General features: G+C 41.3%; 1 protein-coding gene across 2 annotated transcripts in view; it reads left to right on the top strand.

The window, feature by feature from the left end:
• Positions 1 to 23,599, top strand: part of INPP5A (inositol polyphosphate-5-phosphatase A) — a 265,474-nt gene that overhangs the window by 218,558 nt on the left and 23,317 nt on the right. For both annotated transcript variants that reach the window (XM_069980070.1, XM_069980069.1), the window contains exons 10-12: positions 2,936 to 3,031; positions 4,570 to 4,644; positions 20,617 to 20,690. In XM_069980070.1, coding sequence (XP_069836171.1) covers positions 2,936 to 3,031; positions 4,570 to 4,644; positions 20,617 to 20,690 — 245 coding nt within the window. The remainder of the gene's footprint in view (positions 1 to 2,935; positions 3,032 to 4,569; positions 4,645 to 20,616; positions 20,691 to 23,599) is intronic.

A 23,599-nucleotide genomic window follows, 5' to 3' on the forward strand; every position in this document is an offset into this window, starting at 1 on the left:
ATATATATATATATATATATATATATATAATTATTGATAAATTTCAATAAGATTTCAAAAAAGGTTCCCATTCCTCTCAATCTTTGAACCTAGCCTTGGGCCAGTTTTTTTAAAATAAATGTCTTTAAATCAGAGTTGAGTCAACGCAAGCAAAGAATCCAGGAAGTAGGAGAGGTCATTCCTTGATACTTCCCATTCATATGAAATCCATGTCTCTATAGGCCCCATTACACACAGATTTATCTGACAGATTTTTGAAGCCAAAGTCAGGAATGGATTTGTAAAGAGAAGAAATCTCAATCTTTCCTTTATGACCTGTACTGTTTATAGTATGTTCCTGGCTTTGGCTTCAATGATCTGTCAGATAAATCTGCGTGTGTAATAGGATTTCTACTTAGTTCTTGATGCAGTTAAGCCTTTAAAAAAAAAAAAAAAAAAGCCCCCCCCCCCCCCCCTTTTTTTTTTTAATAGCACAGCTGTCTTGCATGTATTGCTGCACCATTTATTGGTATTAGGACTCTATGGGATTGGTTAGAATGCCAGCAAATCATACATATATCCAGTATCGTACTGGGGGAATCTGGGGCCCACCAGAGGAAATCATCCTGGGGCCCACCAATGAAGAACCAGTCAGTGTTAGTGCAGGTTCTAAAGCTGGGGGCGTCTGATGGGCCAGTCTGACACTGCATATATCCCTTATCCTTTTGGGGTTAGGGATTTATATTGGTGTTGGGACAACCCCTTTAAACTATCATGTTTTTATTACTGAACAGCAGGCATGTTTTGCAGATAGTTTGCTGATATTAATTTTTGTACTCTTTAATGGAGTTATACCACAAAATGAGATTACCTCCTTATTTAGCACTTCTAATTTCTCCTTTCTCCCTCCACTGACCTGCATAGAAAGTAGTCACTCACTTAGCTGCAGAGATCTCATACAAAGTGCTACGGGATCTAATTTGCCCGAATTTTCTCCATTTGTCCAATTTCCTCACCAATTCACCCTCATTTAAAGTGAATGTACCATTTTTCCTTCTACATTACTGGATCGGTGTGGGAATCCCGGGGGCATGGTCCTTTTTACAAAACGCTGCCTGATTCCCGCTTTGCGTTGGTTTACCGTGCACCAGCTCTGCTTTAGGCACTGGACCTGTATGAGCCATAGACTCTCCATGCACCCATATGCATCATTCTTCTGTTCTCCCGTGTTAAGCCAAAGGTGACATAACACTTGGCTGAGCATTTGCCAGTAAGTTCCAGGGATCAGAGATTTCGGTATTCACACCCCCACTGATCTGAACTTGTACGTTACTGTGACTTCCATTGACATGGGTTCAAACCACTAAACTAATATAGTAAGTCTTCTGTATTTTATCTCCCTTTATAACTCTACCAGGTACATTATACTTATTAACTACTGCTGTCTCCTACGTGTCCCATCGATAAAATAGCATCTGTCTCTTTGCTCCGCAAAGCTGATCCAGCCCTGGCTGTTGCTGACATGACTGTACCAACACCTGCTCTGATGCCATGCCAAGCTTTTTCTATACTGGTGCTGGAAGTTTCCATAGTTTTATCCTCTACTAAATCATTCATTTTAGTAATTTCCTTTGCCCCATATCTTAAAGTGAATCAAAAACTTAAGAGGATATTAAGACAATCGTCCCTTATTTCATAGGGAATTCTCTTATTTTGTTCAGCTGCTTGACTACAATATTATATTATTTGGTAAATACTTGAAATCAGATCCTTTTGATAAGCGGTCGATCGGGCTCTCGAAAATGTTCTGCTTGGTTGCCCGCGACTGCAGCAGTTCAAAAGAACAATGCCCCGATTGCATATGAAATGAACCTTGGTATAATCGAATGGATTTCACGTCATTTTGTAACTTTTTTTTTTTTTTTTCTTTGACCACACAGAAGAAGAAAAAAGCCCATGCATGTAGTTCTCCCTCTCCGCTGCTTTGCAGAAGTTGCTAAGTTTCTAGAGCTTACGAAGAGGGCCAAGAGATAAAGCTGCGGCAGGGGAAATGCCTTCTGAAGCAGATGCTTTTAAGGGACAGAAATCATGAATTTCTTGAATTGCCACTGCTCTCTGATGGCTACAATGACTGCGGCAGTGGCAGGAGCTCTCCCTTGTGTTTTGGGAGGCCTTTTTTGGCCCTTTCACTCTGCAAAGCTGCTTAAGCGCACTTAAGCGCATTAGCATGTGGATGCTAGGAGAGCATATTGACCCTCATTTGGAAAGTTTAAATGAGTGAAAGATGGAGCGATTTGTTAGGGCTTTACAAACCAGCTTTAGAAAGCGTCCGGTTTGCCCCTCTGGCTTGTTCCTAATGCTTGTTCTAATCTTGTGTGCTGTTTAAAGGCGACCAGACTGATTTGTGACACAGAAGTCCAAAGGCCTTCTTTTTGGGCTTGACCCGATTAGCTAATCTGTGCTTTGAATTTCAATGCCTGGTATCAGAGAGGAACGCTCTTGGGAACCGCTCGCTTGTGAATCCCGGCATTTGAATGTGCAGGGGGGCGCAGATGGTTAAGGAAAAAATGGGTATTGCAAAATTTTTACGTTGATTTTGTTTATTGAAAGAGAAGGCTATGAAAGGAACAGACCATAGACCACAAGCCAATGCCCTCGGGGTGTTCTGCCCACTATATAATCCAGTCATTTGTTGGCAAACGTAATTAATTCAGCAAAACATTTTAATCACAAGTTAATAAAATGCTGGTAATACTACAATTAAACCGTAGGTTTGGACCGGGGCCAGAACGCCTGAGCTATATATGTCTTTGTGTGAAAAACAGCTTTCTCTTAGAAGGCCTTATTATGTTATGGAGAAGTTCTGGATTATTGGTGTTCTTTCATTTCCAGTCTTTAAATATTATGCCATCACATCTGTGCTAACTTTGCCTAAAACTTTTTTTTTTTCTTTCAGACACTTTGTGCAAAAACTACAATGCAGACTGTCCATGCAACAGACAGCAGCACAGTAGACAAGTTGGTATTCCGAGAATCTGAGAATGATCGCAAGGTATGTAGTCACATTTGATGTGAAAATGTGACCTTAATGGATCCCATTGACTTTAATGGGGTCCATCAGGTTTCCATCATGTCTGTTTACGTGTCCGTGTGGGTTCTTCTGTCGAAGTAGATTCTGCATTGGAGCTCCAATATGAATAAACCCTTATTCTTTTCACGCAGCTACTGCCTTAAAACAAAACCTCTAAAGTAATACTTATTAATACATTAAGTAATACATTTATTAAAATATCCAAATAAAGATATATAAAAATAATAGATGCAAAAACAGATGATCCACGACTGATCAACAAGGAGGTGGCCAGCCTACAAGTCAGGAGCATACAATGTGGATAGCGGATGACTGTAATAGTATACACAATGTTATGTTCATGTAAGAAAAAATTCATCCATAACGGTCAGATTTACAAAAGGCAATGTGCAAACCTACAGCATTAGAGCATGTGCAAAAGAAAATGCTAAAGTGCAAAAGTATATACCTGTAGTGATTGAGGTGGGGGCCACATCTGGATGGCTTACCTACCAATCACTACAAGTATATACTTTTGCACTTTAGCATTTTATCATCTGCCATTCACATTGTATGCCCCCCTCCCCCTTGTTTTTCAGTTGTAGCTCATCTGTTGGTTGCACTCATTATTTATTTTTATTTTTGATATTTTAATAATCAATCAAATTATTCTTTGTAATAGTTTAGTGGTTTGGTTTTTGATGGTGTGTTATTGCCGTAATCTATTCTTGGTTATCGTGCCATAAATATTTAGTCTATTGCATGTCTGTCTGGTGGTCCCCCCCTACCTATACATGGGTATATACTGCATGAAAAAATGGTTGGTTATGTAGCTTAAAGTGCACCAGTCGCTCATTAAAACTTCATATCTGGCTGGATCTGTGTCTTCAGACCCTGACTGAATAAGTGGGGAGACAATCATGCTGCTGCAGTGTCGGACTGGCCCACCAGAGGATCCTCCGGTGGGCCCCCAGCTCAGAACCTGCACAAACACGGACTGACATGCTGTTTCTCACTGGTTCTTCATTAGTGGGCCCCCAGGATCATTTCCTCTGGTGGGCTCCAGATACCCCAGTCTGACACTGTGCTGCTGCATATTCCTCTCCTCGCTCTGAGACCTCGAGGGCCCCCTAGTCTTGTGTTGAGTCTATCCTGGTCATGTGACACAGGATGGAATGCACTAAGCGCTGACGACTTCTGTCTCGTCCTCGTGATCTGTCCGAAGCTGAAAACTCAGATCAAAACTTTTGCTATGTCGCTATGACAAAAGTTTCTTTGAATGACAGAAATATGTTAAATATTATATGTATCATATGCTCCGGTTCATTAGTAGTTTTCAGATTTTTGTAGCCTGAAAATAAACTTGCAACCAATAAAATGTACAACGTGACCACACTTTCCAAAACTTATGTTCATAAAACAAAAAATATAAAGGCACACGCCTTTATGTTCTATTTTGTGGATACTCTCAATTTTGACTGCTCTCTAACAACGTTCTTTTCATTCCCTCTTTCTGCCAGGTCGTGCTACAAATAGAAAAAAAATTATTTGATTATTTTAATCAAGAAGTTTTTAGAGATAACAATGGCACTGCGGTAAGTCTTCAATTACTCAAACCTGTTTTGTTTTTTTTGTTGTTTTTAGGGGGGGCGGGGGGAGGTCTTGTGTTCTAATTTTAATTATCTTTTTACATTAATATGGGGGCAGCTGTCTTGCTTGAACTCTATTTAGGGATATGCTTTACAGAAGGACCTGTGAACATGGGCAACAATAAACAGGAGCTGTCCCATTGACAAACATGGGAACATTTACAGGGTTATTTTGTTTCCCATATGGAAAGGATTAAGGGGTTGTCCAGAGATAATCTTTTTATTTCAAATCAACTGATATCAGAAAGTTGTATAGATTTGTAATTTATTTCTATTAAATCTCAAGTCTTCCCATACTTATCAGCTGCTGTATATCCTGCAGGAAATGTTTTATTAAAATGTAGACACTGTGCTTTCTGCTGACATCTCTGGCCGGGACACGAACTCTCTTTGTTTTATATGAATCCCTATAGAAAACCCCTCCTGCTCAGGACAGGTCCTGTTTCAGACAGAGATGGCAGCAGAGAGTACTGTGTCAGACTGAAAATAAAACATTTCCTGCAGGACATAAAGCAGCTGATAAGTATGGGAAGACTTGAGATTTTTTTTAATAGAAGTAAATTACAAATCTATATAACTTTCTGACACCAGTTGATTTGAAAGAAAAATTTTCGCTGGACAACCCCTTTAACACAAATGGATTTTGGCTATGCAAGTGATACACGGTGGCCTAGGATCCAACAACTCTACTAGCATACAGTGGGATATGTGGCCTATACGGCCCTATTCCACTAGACCAGAGGTGTTTTTTTATAATGTTATGGATATGTTTACAATATGAATCTGTACAGGCAAAGACTAGGTCACCAATGTAAGTGGGACCCCCTTTCCTATGGGGGTACTATCCTGGGTGGAATGCCATGAGCAACACGCAAGATCCATTGCATCTGACTTACCATACAATGCCCAAAAATCCTGCATTCATACCGGATTGCGGGACGTGTACTTGGCCTGGTCATATTTTATCCATTGAGACACACTTCTTACGCTTGTCTTTGTTCACTTTAAACATTTGTCAGATCAGAGAACAATTTTTTTTCACCTCAGAAACAGCGCTACTTTTGACCACCGTCTGCGTCTGGTATTACAACTTGGCTCCTTTTCAAGTTAAATATGTTTTGCAGCTAAAATGTCAGAAGGACAGTATGCCTTATGGGGATATTCCGCTAAAACTAAAACATTTAATATGTGTACAAATAGAAAATGGGTCACACTCACCAGTTGAGTCTTTTAAGGGTTTGTTGAAGCCAAAACCCAGGGACCTGCTTTATTGCCAAAAATGCAACACCTGCTTATTGCTATTATACGCTGCTACGATGCGGGCATCTGTTTCTGTGTTGCTTTCTAAAGCATTTAGTATGTTGCTGCCTTGGGGAGAGCATAATAAACTGGCTATTCTTACCATTGTGTGCTTGGTATCCTCCTAAGTCATCATCGGGTCCTAGCCAAAAAAAACCCTCCATTTCCGAGTCAAATTGGTCTTTGTAGTGACAACCCGCTCAGCCAATCACTGGCCGCTGCTCAGTCCTGTCTGTCAGTGATTGGCTAAGTGCACTGTCACTACCGAGACCAATCAGTTTTGAAAGTGGAGGTGGAACCGGTTAGATGGAATCTGAAAATTACATAAGGGGTCACCTGAGGAGCACTGAAAGGTAAGAATAGGCTATCTTGTTCTCCCCAAGGCCAATAGCATAAATTATGAGCAAAATACTCCTTTAAAAGTGTACAGAAAAACACAAAGTAACCCACCTCCACCACTGATTGGCTGAGCAGGCATTTTTTGCATGTCAGGAAGTGGTGAGCATTGGGACTCCAGTGCCATAGCCTTTTAAACATCTTCACAAGAAAACCCTTTTAACATAAATGAGGATATGTAGAGATGAGCGAACCTTGAGCATGCTTGAGTCCATCCGAACCTGAACGTTCAGCATTTGATTAGCGGTGGCTGCTGAAGTTGGATAAAGCCCTAAGGCTATGTGGAAATCATGGATATAGTCATTGGCTGTATCCATGTTTTCCAGACAACCTTAGAGCTTTGTCCAACTTCAGCAGCCTCCGCTAATCAAATACCGAACGTTTGGGTTCTGATCGACTCAAACCCGAACCCGGTTCGCTCATCTCTAGTGATATATGCTGTAATACCAAACACTGCCCATGGACAAGAGTGGCGCTGTTTTTGAAAAAGTCTGCCCAATTTTTCTAATCCAGGACCACTTTTTTGATAGACCTAAGGCAGCACCCTTTATATGTTGGATTTTATCTGTAGACTACATAGCATATAGCTGTAAGGAGAAGCCGCTAGCTCTTCTGTGCTTGCAGAGAATCCTCATACCTGGCCACAGAAGCCAGAAAAAGATAAATGATATAATGAGTCAGAGGAGATAATCTAATCTTCATGGTCTAGTTAAATACGCAGCACCATGATCGCTAAAAAACAAACTACCTATCTTAAAGGATGAATGTTCCTGGGCCGAATTCAACCCAAAAAAATCCATTGCATCCTTCATCAAGCACTGGTCTTGTACCGGGCTGACAGAAATTTAATTCGAGCTGGCTCCTGAAAATAATTATTGTATTTTAAGAGTAGTAATCATTGGCTGGGACATGATTGAATGTGTCCATGGCTATTGACTTTTGCTATGATATATGGCTGGGTTTAGTCGATATTCCCATCGAAATTGTATAATTAATTATAAGTGGGGCTGTCAGGTCTGCAGGATGGAGTGCCCTGATGAGTATTTGGGAAGATTAAATTTTCCTTCGCTGCAGCGAGGCAAGACTTGGGAATTTTCTCAGCGCACTGCTTGTTGGATAAAGATGTTTTTCTGTGTGTTTAGCAACTGCTTGAGCTCAAGATGCATTGATTTTCTAGCCTCTATTTATTTCTATCTGTGCAGCGTCTCTTCACTAATAGCGGAATTTGTGCAGATGTGACAAGACCTGACAAATATTTATTATCCGCTAACTACTTTATCATTGTCCGTGGAGAGGGGTTTTTTTATTTTTTTTTATTTATATATTTATTTCGCCTCTCTTCTCTTTTCCCAGTGTAATTTAAGAGATAGATGTCCCTGATACATAAAATAGTTATCATACTTATAAAAAACCTATAATAGATCACTTTTTTTTTTCCTCAACGGCCAAGATGCAATTTTCATTCTGAAAAGCCTCAGACTTGTAGTTTTTGATCTCTGCAGTCGTACCCAGTGGATACGGCTTTGGGATAATGCATGTTTTATCAGCAGTTTTATTTTTTATTTCCTGAAGACCTAAGGGTGAACATTATACCCTAAAGTTATTAATATTTGATCTCCTAGTTTAATTCTATTCTCATCACTCAGAGTCCTAGAATGTCTTTGCATGTTTTATTCTCCGCTAAAATAACATTGCTGAATAGAAGAGGGGGCATAGTACAGAAATTTAATAGAAAGGTTAATAAAAGGATGAAGACCTACATTTTGTTAGTTTTTAATTTCTTATAACCCTGTTGACTACATTACGCTGCCTCGTGTAAATTGAGGGTGCAGGGGGGTAAGTTTGGCTCAGCTCTTGTAGTTGCTCGAAGACCAGTTGTCTACTTTAGTGGCAAAACTAGGGGAGGCAAAGAGAGCAGTAGCATTGTACCCACTAACTGTGATATGTACCATATACTTTGTAGGAGTTATGCAGGATTAGATAAATAGTGAATCAATTGGAGCCAGACTTTTGGATCAGCTAATACTTAGTCACTGTCGTTTTTTTTTTTGTTGTTGTTGTTGTTTTTTGCAGAAATCAATAGTCCAGGCGATTTTAAGAAAATTTGTAATTGGGTTTATTAGGCAAATATGCCATTATCTGCATTCAACAAGACTTTCCCCAGGTCCCCCCTCCCCTCCTCTCTCTCACCCACTGCTCATTATCAGGAAATCTCGACTCTTTTACATCAATCGAGCCTATGGAGCCTGTCTAACTTATGGAGAGGGGAGGGGGGAGATTAGTCGCCAGCAGAGAGACGAGAACAAAGGATTGCACAGCGGGACCTGTGTGAAAGCCAGTATAAGAGGTTCGAGAGGTCAGTGCTGACTGTCAGAGGAGAGAGCCTGTCGATGTTGCTGTAATTTAACTTTGTTGTCCTGTTTTGGTGCCTCATCTCCCTCCACCCCTCCCCTTGCCATAGAAAACCATGAAGACAGGGGAGGAGCTTCAAACTGCTTTTTCATGATAAAAATGAATTTTTCAGCTAAGAAACGCAATTACAGTTTCTTAAAATTGCCTGTACTATTGATTTCTGCAAAAAAAAATTAAACCACAGTGACACTTTAATGTGCACTTGATACCACTTCAGAGTAACCTACTGTCCCCCCTGGGCAGTTCCTTATACCTGGAAACTGTACACCAAAACAGATTATTCCCCTGCATCCATTTGAAAACAGTATTTTCTTAATCCAGACCTTGTGTTCTACACTGGGCTCCACACAGTGCTAAAGTGTTATTACAAAGTTGTTGTTTTTTTGCTTTTTAAATATAGGGTACAGTCACACGAGCATTAAAGGAAATCTGTCAGACCTGTACCACGTACAGAGCTGCAGACACAGGCAGATAGATTATAGGGAGATAAGAAGTGATGCTGAGCCACAGCATGCATGCCTCCTTCCTCCCTGTCTTGACTGACTGTACAGGGTTGAGCTTCCATCCCTGTACATTAGTCAAAAAAGGGAGAAGTGGGCGAAAAAGCGTGCATGCTGTGGCTCAGTATCACTTCTGTGGCACTTACAAGGGAAAATGCTTTTTACTCTGCAAACGGCCATCAACAAAGGCATCTCTGTACCTGGTATGGGTCTGAATTACCTTTTAAACAGTTTTGAACCCAGAAAACACATTTATGCATTACAAAAAGACTGCAGTGCTACTGCCCTAAACTCTGCTTGACTTCAATGCAAATTCACTGAAAAGTAGTGACATGTCACTATATCTCAAAGCCATTGCGCTTGAAACACAGGCTATGGCCATGTGAACTTATGGTCCCATTAGATGGCTAATCAATAATGTAAACGAGTGCTGAGCTGCTAGATCGTTTTTTTACTTTTTTACTGTGCCTATTACACGGCTTGATAATCGTTTAGCAAGGGCTGCACGGACATCATTAGCAATGTCTGTGCAGCTCTTGCCCTAAGTGGCATACATTACCTCCTGGCCTATGATTGGCTGAGCGGCCGGTCATCTAATTCTATAGGACTTTTCCTTCCTGTACAATCGTCCGATACGGTCCCTTTTTCTTGGTTACAGAGCAGTTTAGTCCTGCAATGTACAAGACAACAGGACGCCCATGGCGGTATTCATAGGGTGAATTGTAGAGCAGGAAGCTGATTCCCCACCATTGTACTCAACTGTATCTGCATCCTGAGGGAAGCAAATTCAGTTGAAAGTGACTCTTCAGGAATAGAGCAACAAATGCCTTTATGCCAGCGATGTCACTAGTGGCCATATTCATTTGTAATTTTGACTGCACATTGATGCATCTTGTCTAGTATGTTTTATACTAGAGAAAATTCTTTAGGGTACGTTCACGCCTACCGGATCCGCAGCGGATTTGATGCTGCGTGTTAGCAGCGGAATCCACTGCGGTTTCAGTACTGTGAATTTGAATGGGTCCCATACACGCAGCGGATCCGTCCGCCGGCCGCTCCGAGCATACATTACCAGCTCAGTGCCGTGGCCGTGTGAAGCTCCCGGCTTCCCTCACTCCTCTTCAGCCAATCAGTGCACGGCAGCCCTGATTGGCTGAAGAGCGAGGGGAGCCTGAATCAAGCTGTGGCGCCGAGCTGGTAATGTGTGCTTGGGGTGGGGGACCGGGGCTGCAGACGGGCAGGCTTTCGGCCGGCGGCGCGGGGGTTAAAGGGGACGGGTTCCATACATGCAGCAGATCCGCTGCGTGTATCGGACCCATTCAAATTCACAGTACTGGATCCGCAGCGTCAAATCCGCTGCGGATCCGGTAGGTGTGAACGTCCCCTTAATCTGTTTTTGTTTTTACATTTGGTTTTTTAACCAAGATTAATATAAAACGTGAAGGTACAAAGGTGCCTGTTAGAAATCTTATATACAAATCATATAAAAGGGCGGTTACTGGTGTTGAGCGGACTTGCTGAACTGTTCAGGTTCCACAACATAACCCCGAACCCTCATCATTTTGACTTCTGGCAGCTGTTAAAGTTGAATGTAGCCCTAGGGCTGCCGTAAAGACATGGATACAGACTATGGCTGTATCCATGTTTTGTAGGACTTCCCAGGGCAGCATCCAACTTCTTTAGCAGTTGGGAGTCAAATGCTTTGTGTTGGGGTTTGGAGAACATTGCCGAACCCAAACAGTTTGGCCAGTCTGCCTAACACTAGAGGTTACCTACTTTTCCAAAGAGAATGGGGATTAAATTGTGAAGAGTTAACTTTGTGCTCTGCCTCCATCAGTTCTGTAGCTGTATTCATGAATACAAGGCTTTGAATGACCATATGTTCTCGACCGCTTTGGGATTACCTGCAGTACAATAAAATTTTTGGGACTACATGAGAAAAATATTGTAAGATTGGTCTGTATCTGCTGTAATCTGGGGTTGCTAGGTGTTAGCATTGGGTTAGTTAGTGTTTTGTAAGTTGAGTTGAGTAAGTTAGGGGGCTGTCTTGGGGATCTTGCCTCAGTAGTGCAGTACTCTGATGGAATGGTTTTAGTGACTGTGTAAAAGAAGACACTCGTACTGACAGTTGAGATTAGTGAAGAAGACCACCTTATTCCAGGTTTGGTAGTATGAGTCCCACACTTGAACAACTGGGCAAAGCGAACTTCTCAAGATTACCCAAGTAAGCCGAGCAAGGTTCAACGGAGTACTTCAGCTTATGCTATTTGCTCCACTGTGGATCAATCCTGGCTTTGTATTGTCCTGACTGTAAAAGGATCCCAGGCATAGGTAAGGTTGAACTCAGGTGATAGTCTCCCCATCAGAGGGTTTAGCAGTGCATAGTAGTTCTCTCAAAGCCTTTCATAAAAATCTATAGGCTTTATTACTGACACATGCTCTGGCCCTCAGGCTAGGCCTGGCTATACGTCTCAGCAGGAACGGTTTTGGTCCAACTCTGTCCTTCACCATCCACTAAAGACCTTCCCACCAGGAGCTAGCCTTCCTAAATAGGGGGTAACATCCCCCCCTCCCTATTGGTAGGGAAAGTGCTAGAAGAGGTGAGGTTTAGGAGTTTGATAGGTAGAACCTCACAGTTGGCAGTGTTAACCCTTTGTTCTTTGTGCACAGCTGAAGGGAAAAGGAGAGTGACACCAAGTGGTGATGGTGTTGAAAGGCACCCATCAACCCAGAGTGTGTCACGTGACAGAGATGATCGAACAGGGCCGAAGTTCAGGTTCGTATGAACAGAACCATCAGCATTTGACTCCCGCTGACTTCCCGTTCCATGGGGAAGGTGGAGACAGCCTGATAACTGCCTAGAAAACCGGGATACAGCCTAGGTAACACTGTTTTCCAGGCGGTACTCAGGCTTTCTCCACCTTCCCCACACAACGGGAAGGCAGCAGGAGTCAAATGCCGATGGTTCGGGTTCGTACGAACCTGAACTTCGGCCCTGTTCGATCATCTCTACTGACAAATACCTTTTTACAGGAGGAAAGCATATCCTGGTGGCACACCTGTACTGGGACGCTACATATCTCTGCATACAAGGAGGATGGTAACCTAAAATGACCGGTCACTAATACTAGTAATCCATTGAGAATCACTTTCTTAATTTATTCTGGCTGTATATGCACATGTTCCAGTGTGGTGCTAGTGGTCATGTTACAAGTTATGCATTGCACACTATATAGAAAAGTCTGTGACACTGACTCATTGTATTTGTATTACTCCAAAAATCTCCTATATAGATGTGGAGTGTGCATCGAGATAGAAATGCATTTATCCAGTGTATGTCACATAGTATTTGCAAACCTAAAAGTAACTTATTGGGTTAATGCAGAGATGTATATACTAATTACCTCTGTGAGGCAGCGGTGCCATCCTTATTTATGCTGACAGCTCTCCCCGTACTGTACATTAAACAACATTGCTTGCAAGACTCTGCAAAGGGTCAATTGAAGAACTGTCAGGGGGCAATTAGGAGCTTAGTTTGCTTGTCATGTTCTGCGAGAGCGGACTGATAGCTTTGTTCAGATCTGTGTTGTCAGATGTAGTGTAGCACATTTTAATAGCGAATTGCAGAGTCGTATTACTGATAAACAGCACTGCACCATGGTGACATTATACAGATTGATATCAACAGAGTAAGCTAAGCAATTGTGCATATTGACTCAGTATGTTTTTAGAATATTGCCTTTTATGCTCATCAGGACAATATTAGAATATGAAATGAGACGTTAACAAGACCAAATCCATCTCCATCCCATCTTATTTTTTTTACATTCTGTAATTCTGACTATTTGCTTGAGATTTTATGAATATCAAAATGGTCATGGTTTTAAACAATTGCCCTCCAACTGATAGCAAATATGATTCCGAGTTATTTGTACATCACTTAACTTCTAACCCTACACAAATATATTGGCCACTAGATGGCCTTCTTTCAATTTTCTCTCCTGTTGCCAGTGAACATCTGTCTCTAGTAACAGCTAGATCAGGACACATTGCTGGAAGTGGGGGGTGGGCCTGGTCTGTGTACCTAAGCCACTCTGCCTGCTGAAAATAATACAAGGTCCCTCAAAGGTAAATAAAGGCTTCCAACATCTGTCACCATCCATATAGCTTAGGGTGGCTGTTTACAATGCAGCACTGGTCCATGGAGGTGGCTCTTAGGGGCTCATTAAAAGCATTAAGAGCCCGAAATGTATCGGTACCATGGTGCATCTTAATCAGTAAAAGAGTGCCCACCTTATCCTATTGGACGGTGTCGGTGCTGGGGAACCTTTTTACACTCCAGTTTTTGCAAAACTACAATTCCTATCTACAACAAGGACAGCGCAGAAATGTTTTATGTATGGTGCATATACAGTATATCTTGTAGCACTTTCAAGATATAGTGGGGGGAAATACTGGACTTCTATTTGCTTTTATTTTGTGCTTTGCTCCAGCCTTCATATTTAGGTACACTTAAATGATGAGTTGTTTTATATGAGATCTACATTCCCTGGTATATATGTATTGGAGGGCTCCATAATTACCATCATTTGTAGTGGGGTTGATTATTTGCAGTCTCTGGCTTCTAACCATCCGCAAGTGCAGAGAAATTATACAGGAAGCATTAAGCTCCAAATGTTCTGTATATTGCTGCTAACAAATAAGAGATGACAGAGATGATTTCCCTCTTGTCGTCTTACTTCCTGCGGCGAGCACCTGACTGTACGTCCTTTCCATATCCCACATTACATATCTCAGTAGTGTGATTTCTCAGTTCCATGTAATTGAGCTCATTATTCCTTCCTAATGTAGCCGGAAATTTGGCTGCAATAACCTCAACTACAATCAGGAGATCAAATGTTCCTAGATAAATTGTCACACACACATATACACACACACATATACACACACACATATACACACACACATATACACACACACATATACACACACACATATACACACACACATATACACACACACATATACACACACACATATACACACACACATATACACACACACATATACACACACACACATATACACACACACATATACACACACACATATACACACACACATATACACACACACACATATACACACACACATATACACACACACATATACACACACACATATACACACATACACACATACACACACATACACACATACACACATACACACACATACACATATACACACATATACACATATACACACATATACACACATACACACATATACACACATACACACATATACACATATACACACATACACACATATACACATATACACACATACACACATATACACATATACACACATACACACATATACACACATACACACATATACACACACGCACACACACACACACACACACATATACACACACACATACTGTATATATGTGTATGTATGTGTATGTATATATATATATATATATATATATATATATGTATGTGTACACACACACACATTTTGCCCTTACTCTTAGCAGTGCTGGAGTAGAGTACCTTTGGCCCATCAGAAGTCATTCTTGGCTAGTTTCCGCTATATAGCAATGGTGTAAGACCGCCACTACATGTAGTAGGATGTGCTTATATTGTAGGAATAATAGTTGCCAAATAATATTGCTATACCAGTTGTACCAAGAAGAATATTACCTATATCAGGGACGGATAATGCTGCCACATATCACTAATGACTAAATAATATCTTGTTATCAAATTATACGGCCAGATATATTTATTAGTCATTGATTGTTATACTGTTACCAAATATTACAGTCTTGGCCACACATTACCACCATACTGTTACTAAATAAGAGCCACTATACAAAGACTAAAATTACTGTTGTAGGCCCTGTCCAGACAGCTATAACACCGTCAGTTTACATTGTGCGAACAGCTATTGTTTACTAGGCATAACAAATGTTAAAATATGATAAAAAGGAAAAATTGGCCGCACCACTGTAGGTTGCATGCTGCATGTGGCTTAAAGGTCAAGTGCCATGAAAAACTTTTCCCCAGTAATTGAAGCACATTACAAAGTTATATAACAGTGTAATATGCTTCAATCACCTATCTGCCTCCCTTCCCTGTCTTTTCCACCCTCTACTCCCCACCAGGAAGTGTCCTAACTCCCACAGACCTGATTACTGTCATCACCGTCACCAGGCAGCTCCTTCTTGTGAGGATGAGTCATCAGCAGGAGAGCTGCTCTAGGTCCTGTTACAGCAGCCGCCCCTCCCCAGTCCAAGTGATGGCTTGCAGTTGTTCAGCCAATGGGAGCTGAGCAAGCTGAGTCACCTGACAAGGCAGGGGAGGGGGGAGGCTAGTGTAACAGGAGAAGGAGCTGAGAGAAGAGCTTGGTGACGGTGACGACAGTCATTAGGTCTGTGTGAGCTAGGACACTTCCTGGTGGGGGGTGGAGGGGGGAAAAGACAGGGAAGGGAGGCAGATAGGTGATTGAAGCATATTACAGAGTTATATAACTTTGTAATGTGCTTCAATTACTGGGAAAAAGGTTTTCATGGCACTTGTCCTTTAAGTACAGGCAAAAGAAGCAAACCTGCAGGTGCAAGTGCTTACTATACATTCCCAACACCCCCCCCCCCCCCCCCCAAAGCGTACACACGACAAGAACCTGCTCTGTAGATATTAAAAATTGAGGATCTTGGCAAACTACTTGATCAGGGTGTACATGTCACCATGTTAAGGTGTCCTTAGAGACATGGTCCTACTCTAGCATTCTCACACTAGCAATGGCCTCTCCTGAGCTAAATAAGCCTACAACTGGGCAGATAAGAGCAAAGTCCCCCTTTTTTTCTGTTATATGTTGGGGGGATGTTGGCTTGCACTCCACCCATGTCTTGTGAATATTAGAAATAGAGATTTGGCTCCTATCTGCCCAGTTGTAGGCTTATTTAGCCCAGAAGAGGTCGTTGCTAGTGTGAGAATGCTATATTGGGACCGTGCCTCTGAGGACACCTTAACAGGGTGACATGGTACACTTTCATCAGTTTGCTAAGATCCTCATTTTTTTATATCTATAGAACAGGTTTTTATGGTGTGTACACCGGTGAGTATGTACGGTAAGCGATTGCATCTGTCTTTTGATGTTGCACTTTCTGGTTTTGTTTTTTTCTCATAAAATAACAATGTCTGCACACAGCAGGCGGCATTACATTGAATTCATTGCATTGCTGCTCAGGCAGAAAAAAATTGATATTGATTTCATTGCAATCGGCGTCCATTCTTTTAAAAAGAAAAAACTGTGTGAACATAGCCATACAGTGTCTGTATATGGTATGAAGGCCAGACAAACATTGGAGGTGCCTTGCCTTTCTAGTACCTTTTCCACCTCCTGTTAAACTCCCGATCCATGTTGGCCTAAACCATAATCGTGGCAAACATATTGTTCCCACTTTAGGGTCCATTTACACAGAAAGATTATCTGCCAATAATTTGAAGCCAAAGCAGAAATGAAAAGAGGAGAAATCTCAGGCTTTCCTTTATGACCTGATCTTTGTTTATAGTCTGTTTCTGGCTTTGGTTTCAAATCTTTGGCAAATAATCTGTCAGTTAATCTTTCTGTGTATATTCACCCTTAGTCCCCCACTACAGTATAGTTAGGCTAAAAAAAAAGTAAAACTCCTCACCTCTCCCTGTTCCCTCGCTGTTGTTATTGTGCAGGGTACTGTATTAACGTGTCTAACTATTTTTATTGGCATATGGAATGTGAACATGTATCTGTTTGGTATGATAGTTTGGTCCCCTTGCTAGAGGTACATAGCAGTTCCTGGGTTCAGGCTGTATAAATACTAGATTTTATTACTAACTTGAACTCATTGACAATTCTTATCCTGATGCTAAAATGCATCTAAAATCTAAACAAATGCAAAATGGTGGAAAACAAAACATGGATGACTCTAATCATTTGGATGCATGTTTTACTGATATTTCCAGACTGGGAATGAAAGAGTTGTCGCCCTATGTATTTCCGGTCATTAGTCCCCACGTGCTTGTAGAATAATATGTCTATTTAATATTCCCTTGAAATCACACATGAATGCCGGTTAGTTTTCTTTTCTTCTCCTTGCCTTGGATCCTAAACTTCATTTCCCTTGCACAGCTGTGAATTCCCGCGTGTGTGCTGGCGATGGATTTGACAAATGCTGCTAATATCACCTCTTGATCTAACAATGCTCTGAGTTTGGTCGCGGGTCTTGATGAGTAATTGCTGTTGTTCTACTCCAATGACTGAATTAAGTTGCCCTGTTATAAAGGGTTCATACTACAGTGATTTCAGACGAGGCAGCTCATGGCCATGTCCCTGTGGACAGTGACCTTTTGCAGGGTATCTTTCTATTTCCAGATAAAACGGCCTAAATTGTTTTCTATTGACTGAGTCCTCTACTTTATCTGTTAACGGTATCGCACGTGACTCAGATGGAGAAATTACACAACATTCATTTGTTGGTGGATGAAGACCAGATTGCATTTCTCCATTCTAATAATTGCATAGAACAAGAAAATTAAAGGCACATTTCCGGGTTGTATGGACCACTCTACATCCTACTTCAATGGGATCCACTTCCCACTTTCCCCTCAAGATCTTTGTATATTTTTTAGCATGAAGCGTATAGCCGAGCAGCCATGTGAAGAGAATCCAAAGTGTTTAGGTGTTTTTTTTTCCTCCGATTGGCGCAATTATTAAATTCATGTTCCCACTTTTGTTGGGAAAGCTGTATGTAAATCTTATAAATGCATCCCCTCTATATTAGTTACTGGGATATATCTCTAAAATGAGGCAATCTATTGTGTGTGTATAGATGGATATAGATAAAAATTACAATCTTTCCAAAATAATTTAAATTATAATTTTTTTTTAAATTAAAGGAAAACTCCCAACAAAACCTCCAGTGCAGGCGGAGGGGGGGGGGGGGGCATAACAAAGAATGTATACTTACCCGTCCCTGTGCTCCCACAGCGCTTCATCACTGCTTCCGAACCCACACCAGGCCGCCTCTTGTTCCCACTCCTGCAACAAAATTTTTTTTGTACATTTAGTTTATTTAGCAGTTTTTAAAATAAGAACAAGAAATAGCAGAAAACAGCATTTTGACATTCGGGAAATAGTCCCAATAAAGCACAATATACATTTCAACAAGTAACAACATAGTCATACATTTGTGGAATACATAGGAGATCAGTGTAGAAACTTCTTCTCACAAACACTGGGTATAACACTGCTAGAGGCAAGTGGTGCTGTAAATAGTAAACAATATGTACTCTACCAAAGGTATAAAACACCCAGAATAGAGTTTAAAAGAGTACCAGTATCACAATGAGAGATACCTAGGGATAACTCACAAGTACCCACTCCTGCAAATTCACGGCTCAGGAATGCCTGCTTATTCGGTCAGTGACAGATGGGACACCGCTGCTGACAGGGTACTTTCCCCATGGTTGTAACATAATAGGAAGCTGGAAGAAAATTAATTTGACTGTAAGATACAGTAAATAGGTAAGTATATATCCTTATGTCATTCATCCCCCCCCCCCCCCAAAGCACCTGCCTGCACTGTATTTTTAGTTAGAGTGGAGTTCTCCTTTTAAATTTTATTGAGGGTGTAAGAGACCTGTATAGGGACAATAAAGAAATAGATCTCTGGTAGTGTTGAGCGGACCTGTCACACTGTTTAGGTTCAACAATATTCTTAGAACCCAAACATTCGGGATTTGATACCCCACCACTGCAGAAGTTTAATGACTCCCTAAGGCTGCCAGAAAAACATGAATACAGCCTATGGCTATATCAATGTTTTACAGGACTCCCTATGGGGGCATCCAACTTTTGCAGCCGCAGGGAATTAAATGGTAAGTGTTTGGATTTGGAGAATGCTGCCAAGCCTTAACAGTGTGTGAGTTCCACTCAACACTTTTCTCTAGCTCTACAGGCAGACCAAAAATGGGTCATATACATAGTCTTGAATAATACAAAACTAAAAAAAAAAGCCTGTAAATTGAAAAGCCACCTGCCATACATAATACAATAGTAATACAAATCCTCTATGAATAGGAGTGTCAGAGGCACAAGTTTTGTAGAGGTAAAGAATGAAAAATGATATTTATGGCGCTGCCTTACAGCAGGAGTCTTAGTTGGTGAATGGTTGGTATAGGCAACAATCTTACTATCGGACAGCTTGATAAATCTTCCCATAAAGAATACTGTAGAGAAGGGGTTAAGAATGAAATGCTCAGGATACGTGTTCAGTGCAGTTTGTGGTATGCCGTCTCCTTCTCGGCTCATGGGTAAACTTCTTAAAAGTTTTTCTGGCGGACGCATGGCTGCCTATGTGCTCAGTAATACAGGGGGCTCCGGTAGCTGCTCGTCACATTGATAATTAATGTGTACAGATAGCTGCTAATTGCACGTCTCCAAGATGATTTATGAGCAGGCAAGGGGCAAAAAAGGACAAAATGTAATTTCCTCCAGAACATCTCCAACCCATACAATGGTATCAGCACAGCTGTGAGATGGGACATGATTAATGGATGCTGGGTAAACGCTGAGCCGGAGGAGGAGGAGGATCAGCTCCTGATGACACCATTGTTGGTCCAGGAAGTAGCCTCCGATGATGCTGAGGATTGCCATCAGTACTGTACGGGTTTCTTGTAGTAGTGTACCTGTAAGCATGTTTATGCTGCTTTATCACTCTTAATAATACATTGATACGTTAATCACTGAACATTGCAGTATACATGTTATATCACTCCTTGCCAAAGGCGTTTAATAAAAAACATGACAAACGTTAGTTTCTTGACTGCTAACAATAAGGGAGATGACCTTTCTGAATAATCTCACAATAAAATTTTCTTTGACAAGCGCCAATCAATGTGTGTATAGGCAATTGGTTATTGCACACACGGTTCTAAAGTTGGGAGGGGGAGGGGAGGGGGGGGCAGACTTGCATATTTATCCCGCAGAAATAAATACAGTAAGATCATTGCTATGCTTATGACACTGAACATCTTCCGAGAAAATTCTTCCAGCAAGATGAATGCTAAAGGCATCACCTGATTTCTTCTCTATTCTACTGATTTCTATGGCTAACATGGTACAACAATACTCTACAAGTATCACTGATGTGAGCCAGAAAGATGGTGTCTAAAATGGACACAAGTTGGTTATCGCGGGTGTCTGTCAGTCTGTACTTACACTATTCTTACTGTCTGTCTCATTTGTCTTTCAGCTTTTAGAATTTGACAAGGAGTTATCAGTGTTTAAAGACAGATTGTATGAACTGGACATCTCCTTTCCTCCCAGGTAAGAGCGTCACCGAGCCATTGGTAAGGCTGGACGGGATATAAAAGTTTAGGGATAACCGTGTAAGGAATAAGTGGATGCTATTTATTGCATAAATATCTCTACTAGTCATTCATTTCAGATCTGTGTTTTAAGACCATTTATTAACCTTTCTACATTCGCTCACATTTGGCTACCTAACCCCCACACCCTACTATTTAAAGTTATTTTTTTTTTTTTACATTTACTAAGGATGTTCTTTTTTTTCTGTATTCTAATCCATTGTTGGAGTATAATGCAAGTTGTGGGGATCGCATCCTTTTACAGCTTAACATCCCAGTAAAGGGAATGCAGTGAAGCGTTTCTTGCTGTTACCACAACCCAACCACCTCGGAGCTGCCAGCTGAGGTTCTGATTATACTTGTCCCCCGGGAGGTCAGAACCGCGCTTGACAAGGTGGCTGCAGCTCTCGATTGTTCTTACTGATTGATTATGATGACGGAAGGGCAGAAGTGTGTAAATCTCAGGGTCTGCCATTAGTTGTATACCCCCAGCCAGTAGTGTTAAGGGGTTCTTGATTTAAGGGTGAGTATGAAATCCCGTTTGTAAGGACTTTGGGATCCATACAGCAGAAGATGTTCTCTGATGAATTGTGGGTTATTGCCATTTTTATTGTTCCATTAACCTGCACTTGGCATTTGCCCCAGAGTTATAAAATCTATAGGGACCTTGTCACTAACTGGTGAAATGTGGAAGCCCATACCAGTCTGCTGGGTCCTATTTCCTGCTACAGCTTGAAGTGTGGGTGCACCTTCATTTCTGTCCCACAACCAATATTCATTGTTAGCTTTGGCTAATAAAAACTGAAGGATGATTTCTAGTCTAACAATTGACCTTTAAGTAGAAAAACATATCTTGGGGTTGGTTTCTACAGTTTTATGTGTAATCTTATTGTAAGAAATAAAACCTGAATGGTCAAAAGAACTGTAGTTATCAGTGTCTTATGATCTATGCCATCTACGCTGCTATCATATTGGCCTATGAAAGGTCTGCTATGCTATTGGCCAAAATGACACAAAGTTTTTCTTGACATCTGTCAATCACTTATGGGAGGAAAGTACTTCCCTTGTGAATACAGTGAAATTTAACTAAACCATTTATAGAACAGCAGATCTGCCTCTGAAATATGCTGCCCTTAACTAGGGCTGCATGTTTAGGGGACTGATCAGCTGCACCCTATCTTTGGCAGACCTATAGTGAATGAAGAGAGCTGCGGTCAGGCATGTGCACAGCTGCTCCTTTTGAGCATTTGAGCGATAATCTGCTCGTGTAAACACAGCGAATGATCAAGCGACGAGCGAAAAATCGTTCATTATGATCTTTCAACATGCTCTCAAATCGTCATTGGGCGTTCACAAAAAATTTGCAGATCACTTCATGTAAACAGTCTTTCAAAGATTCACTCAGTTTTTAAGATCGCTTAAGACCATCTCACACACAATCGCAATAACTATTTTTCTGACGAATTTTCTAACTATTTATCCATCTAAACGCTGATCGTTATAAAAACCAAATCGTTGCTTCAAAATCTTTAAACGATCGATTGGGCAAATTATCGCTCCGCGTAAATGCAGCATAATAGAGAGTAATCAGCTGATTGTTTCTTTAGGCCCAGATCTAAAATCATCAGGCATCAGCCACGCATCGCTATGTGTAATATCTATGCTTGGCCGACAGCTGATGATTGTAGTATGAAATAAAGTATTTACTTTACCATGTTCCTTGGGCCTTCCTTGGTCTCTGGAGCTCTGCCTTCTGTTCCGGTGTCTGCAAGGACAAGGCCGCTCAGACCATCACTGGCAGAGACAGGACTGTGACCTGTGATTGGCTGAGCAGCCTGTCGGTGCAGAGACCAAAACAGAAGGCAGCTTTATCCATTTTTTTTATGTTCCCCCCCCCCCCCCCCCCCCCCATAAATATATTCTTTTTAACTGCAAAAACAGTGTGAACCCAGCCTAAACAAGGTTCCTATTGGATTGTAACAAGCTGAAATAGACAACTTTGAAAAATATATAATATAATTTTCTGAAATGAATCCCCTATTTGAGTATTTCCACGTCCCAGCAGCTTTCTCTCCTTGTCGGGCCTACATTGAAGAGAAGTCACGATTCAGTCTAGATATATGTAAAACCATTTTCTTGTAAGCCTGTCAGTACTGACACCTATGCAGACTATGCTGCTTCACATTCATGCATTCAGATATGATCTGGGGAGGTGTTTTTAGTTGTTTGCTTTTGCTTTGTGAGTGTTGAATCTTGTCTGCTTCAGCGCTGTAGCTGATATTTCCTCATATAATGTCACAGCATTGTTTGACAAGTTGCTTGGGTCAAGGTCTGTATTGACTCAGGCTCTGTTGTGATTTCTAAATCTCAATTTACTATGCCTAAAGGGTATGCGCACATTTATATCCTCCCACAGTGTCTGTAGTCAGTGCTGCTGTGCCTTTCACTTCCATTGGAGATACCTATAGCTCATTGAGCACCTGGTAACATTGAAATTTGTGTGAGCTCTTAGTATTGCCAGGTATTTGGAAACCATACCATGAACCATTGGTTTATTCTGACAGTATTTTCATGTAGCGAAAAAAAAGGGATACTAAATATCTTTGATGGGAATGCCTGATGCAATAAGCGATATCCCATCTAGGGATGGTCCGAACAGAGTTCGGTTCGGGTTGTAAGAACCCGAACCCTCGGTAATGATTCCTGCTGTCTGCCCGATCCGTGCAGCAGGCGGATCCAGCGGGAGGACTGCCTGGAAAACTGGGATACAGCCATAGCCATAGGCTGTATCCCAGTTTTCCAGGCATTCCTCCCACTGTATCCGCCCGCTCCACGGAGCGGGCAGACAGCGGGAATCTGATGCCGAGC

Source organism: Dendropsophus ebraccatus, chromosome 8 (assembly GCF_027789765.1).
Source record: "Dendropsophus ebraccatus isolate aDenEbr1 chromosome 8, aDenEbr1.pat, whole genome shotgun sequence".
Lineage (NCBI taxonomy): Eukaryota > Metazoa > Chordata > Amphibia > Anura > Hylidae > Dendropsophus > Dendropsophus ebraccatus.